At 42.9% G+C, this 4,583-nt stretch overlaps 1 protein-coding gene across 1 annotated transcript in view; it reads left to right on the forward strand.

Moving 5' to 3' along the window:
• LOC106816709 (26S proteasome non-ATPase regulatory subunit 6-like) overlaps positions 1–4,447 on the forward strand; it is a 10,782-nt gene extending 6,335 nt beyond the window's left edge. The window contains 6 exon segments of the mRNA XM_014821328.1: positions 120–129; positions 476–584; positions 2,045–2,139; positions 3,133–3,339; positions 3,341–3,381; positions 4,309–4,447. Coding sequence (XP_014676814.1) covers positions 120–129; positions 476–584; positions 2,045–2,139; positions 3,133–3,339; positions 3,341–3,381; positions 4,309–4,447 — 601 coding nt within the window.
• Positions 4,448–4,583: the final 136 nt, after the last annotated feature.

The following is a 4,583-nucleotide window of genomic DNA, read 5'->3' on the forward strand; positions in this document are numbered from 1 at the left end:
AGTATCTGGTGACAAATACATGTGGGTATAGACGATTTGTTATACAGTAAGTACAGTTGTATGCAGTAAAATCCTAGAGGCTACTGTCCCTTTAAGGCACTTGTCCATGTATCCGTTAGGGATGCATCAGTACGTTTATATCTAATAAATATGCATAATATTCATTATAATAATAAAATAAATATAATTTTTATTATATAAGTAAATATAATATATAATCACTATGCTTATATCCATCGTTGTATCGATGCTGGTAGCTTGTATTATGACGCCGTCTTTCCTACCTCAGAGTTAAGGCACTTGTTCATGTATCCGTTAGGGATGCATTGGCCTAGCTCATCCCCAGCGATGTATCGGTTCCCGTAGCTCGTAATCTCTCTATCTCTGCCTCTTGTCTTTTCTGTCGTTACTGAGGCATGTACTCCGTCTCTGCTACCGTTACTGAAGTAGCACGCACTCCTCTCGCTGTCTGCAGGTTGTGAAAGGCGCAGAGATCTTGGAAGTACTCCACGGTCTGCCGGACACCAGACTCCTACTCTTCTCACTCTACAACTGCCAGTACGACAAGTTCTTCAAGTCCTTAGGTGAGTGCATGCGATAGCACAAAGCAGGGCGGACGGGTTGCGGCTTCCGACACTGATATGTGTGGGAACTATATATTCCACGGGTGGGCAAACTGCGGCCCGCGGGCCGCATGCGGCCCTCTACGGGGTTCTGTGCGGCCCGCGGAAGCCTACAGCAAATAAAAAATAAAAAATAAATTTTTTTTAAATCAATAAATTTTTGTGAAAGTCAACATGTTTGTGCTTGAACCGAGGCTGACTTTTTAAGTGTCATACAGATTAGTGTTCTATTGTCTCTGGTTCGCTCTGCAACGCCATTTCAGCTAATTATGGTCCAGAGATGGCGCCCTTGAGGCGAAACGCACGTATTATCTTAGAGCGCACCGCCCGATTTTAAAAGGTGCGGCCCTTTGACTTTTTATGGCCCACTGATGCGGCCCTCGCTTTGAGAAGTTTGCCCACCACTGATATATTCGATACATGAGATAGCAGAAACCACGTCTCCCCTTTAAGGTATTCAGCCCGGTACTTTGGGGGTCGGGCGAAAGACGGGCCAGTTTTTCTTTTCTCGTTTGCGGCACGTGATACTCTTTAGACGGGTAGTAGAGTTATTTAGTAGATTTATATTTATATCTTAGCAATGTAATAAGTGTGAACAACCCCAGCTGGTCCCGATTTTAAAAAAACATATCCATTTCTACAATATAACCTATAGTAGTAAGTGTGAACAACCCTAGCTGGTCCCGATTTAAAAAAAACTTCCATTTCTACAATATAACCTATAGTAGTAAGTGTGAACAACCCCAGCTGGTCCCGATTTTAAAAAAACTTCCATTTCTACAATATAACCTATAGTAGTAAGTGTGAACAACCCTAGCTGGTCCCGATTTTAAAAAAAACTTTCATTTCTACAATATAACCTATAGTAGTAAGTGTGAACAACCCCAGCTGGTCCCGATTTAAAAAAAAACTTTTATTTCTACAATATAACCTATAGTAGAAACCACTAAAAATTAGCCGGTCCGACTCGAAGCAGATCGGAGACACACAGGGCAGGAGGAGGGGGAAGGCTGCTAGTGTGGGGGACTGGGTTGCAAGTATACCGACGCTGATATGTGTGTGAACTCATCATCTTCATCGGCTATCCCTCGAGTTTGAGGATGATTGTCTCGCATGGGAAGGCTATGGATGTCTGTGGGTCCTCGGGATGACTGACGAGGCGAATCCTGGATCCACATGTCTTGTTACAATGTATGCAGGTGTTGTTTGAGATTGATGAGTGGGTCAGGGTGATTCATTCTGTCTGCTGCACGTGCTTTCTGTCACTCGCGATTCTCCATTGTGTGTAAACTTACTAAACTAACTCCCATATTTTGAAAGTTCATAGTCGGATTTCTCTTAAAACATTAATAACATCATTGTTCATGGTTAAATCCTTAAATTGTTTACCTTGACAGTTATTTCAGCTGTCGTTCTGACAGCCATCTTCAGAACTTCAGAATTCGTCACAGTTGTTGAACGAAGTGTGACGAACAAGTCACACAGTGTGACGAATTCTGAAGTTCTGAAGATGGCTGTCAGAACGACAGCTGAAACTGTCAAGGTAAATAATTTAAAGCCGCACAATGCGCATCCAAACGCTAATTTCTCCAGTACTAGACTAGCAAATACTTCGTGGCATGCATAATCACACTACCTTATGACAAAATAAACTCTAGTTCCTCCCATTTCACTGCGCGTTTGCTTAATAACCACAAGAAAAAGAGGTTGAGAAAATGGATATTGGGCGCCCAACGCCGACTGGTGCCAAACAATTTTGCCTCGAAGTCGTTAGGTGACGTCACGTGTTTTCTATCTTTTGCCTACACCCGCTACGCTGTACCGCGGGCCGCTGCACGGTTGCTTGGGAGGCAACGCGAAACTGTCAACAATACATCGGAGAATTTGAACAACATTCGAGGTATGGTTCAATATACCATTTTATAAGCAGAGCGCAGTAATGCGCGAAGACACTAGAGTTCTCTCTTTGGTCATAGGTTAGTTGTGCATTATGCATGACACAAAGTCGTATTTGCTAGTCTCCAGTTACTATGAGAAAATTTAGCGTTTGATGCCTTTGTCGCGGCTGTAAGGATTGTACCCATGAACAACTGATGTTATTAAATTGCACTACGTCCACGAATTTTCTATGGTAAATTTGTAAAATGCAATCGTTTACCATTTTTTTACATGTACAAAGTATAAGAACTAACGGGAGTCTAAACGCATCGTCAAATTCCTACCTAAGAAATAAGAATTGGTTTCGTGCAACTAGCTTAAAAATCCAAAAAACACTGGATCCGATTTGGCAATATTAATGTTATCCACAACATTATAATATGCATGTGACTAATGGGCTAATGTATCGAGTCACGAGTGGAGTGATCAACATAAAACAACTATAGGTAAAACAGGAAGATATACATGACAGGGAAATATACTAATCCATTAATAACAGTGAACAGAAATAACTATATATTTTGTGGGAAAAAGTTGGCAATATTTTTTATATTTAATTTACTATTTACAGGTGACGGGTGATCACATTAAGATAAAACCGATGTTCCTGGCTGCACTGATGCTTGGCCTGACAGCTGTTAGATGTAGGGCCGATGGGCATGAGGTACTAAACGGCACTTCACCCGCCTTCGCTACTACCGTGCGAGGATGCGTGCTCAGCGTACGCACGCTGCTGGAGTCCTACCGCAGCCTCACCCTCAGCTACATGGCCGACGCTGTTCGGCGTGTCCGTCAACTTCATGCGACAATGTGAGCGTTCGTGTACATCTCCTTCACCTTCTGTCTGTCGCTCGTATCGCGGCACTCTCTCTCTCTTCTTTCTCTTTTCTTTCTTTCTTATCTCTTGTCTCTTCTTCTGTTCCTCTCTCTCTCTCGGCCTCTTCTGTTCTTGGTTTTTTGCTCTTATCTCTCTCTCTCTCGGCTGCTCTCTCTCTCTCTCTTTCTTTCTTTTATTCTCTATCTCTTCTCTCTCTCTGTCTCTCTTTCTCTTTCTTTCTTTTTCTTTCTCTAGATCTCTCTCTCTCGTTTTCTTTCTTTTCTTTCTCTATCTCTGTCTCTTTCTTCTCTCTCTCTCTCTCTTTTTCTTCATGTCTCTTCTCTCTTAATCTGCTGTCACGCTTTCTCCCTGCTCTTCTCTCCCTCCTCCTCTCGCTTCTGGTTCGTTATCTTCCCAGCTCATCGTCGCGGCTTCTTGGTCGCGGTTCCCATTCTACTCAGTCTACGTGTCCTTAGCGGTCGCCCGTCGCTCTCTCTCTCTCTCTCTCTCTTCTGTCTCTCTCTCTTCTCTCTCTCACTCTCTCTCTCTCTCTCTCTCTCTCTCACACGCTCTCTCTTTCTCTCTTTAATCTATGATAAATACAAGTAATCGATCTGTTAGCAACAGCCTCTACAACTGCTGTATATAGCTGTCTCGGTCAAGTTGACTAAAGTTGCTTTGGATTGTCACCAGATGGCAGGAGGTGACAAGACCCATAAATAAATGAGCTAGTGTTTCATAACGCCTCTCCTGGTCTTGTGTCACGATTCCAGCGCGTTAGAAGTTTGTAAATAGAGACGTCAGATAGTTTGTATGCCTTCTTTGTGTGACGGAACCTCGGGGATAAACAAGCGTGTAATGCGTGTTAGGTCATGCTCGTTTGCGTTGCTTGTGTTAGTGAATAACGCTCCTGATTTGATTACCCCGCAGGGAACTGTCGCGGTTTATTGCCCAGGGTCGGCTGCATTGTAAGATCGACAAAGTCAGCGGCATCGTGGAAACAAATCGACCAGACAGCAAGAACTATCAATATCAGGTGAGGAACATAGTAGTTCAGTATATAGCTTAGGGAACATAGTAGTTCAGTATATAGCTTAGGGAACATAGTTCAGTATATAGCTCAGGGAACATAGTAGTTCAGTATATAGCTTAGGGTACATAGTTCAGTATATAGCTCAGGAAACATAGTTCAGTATATAGCTCAG

Source organism: Priapulus caudatus, unplaced genomic scaffold (genome assembly GCF_000485595.1).
Source record: "Priapulus caudatus unplaced genomic scaffold, Priapulus_caudatus-5.0.1 Scaffold1460, whole genome shotgun sequence".
Taxonomy (NCBI): domain Eukaryota; kingdom Metazoa; phylum Priapulida; class Priapulimorpha; order Priapulimorphida; family Priapulidae; genus Priapulus; species Priapulus caudatus.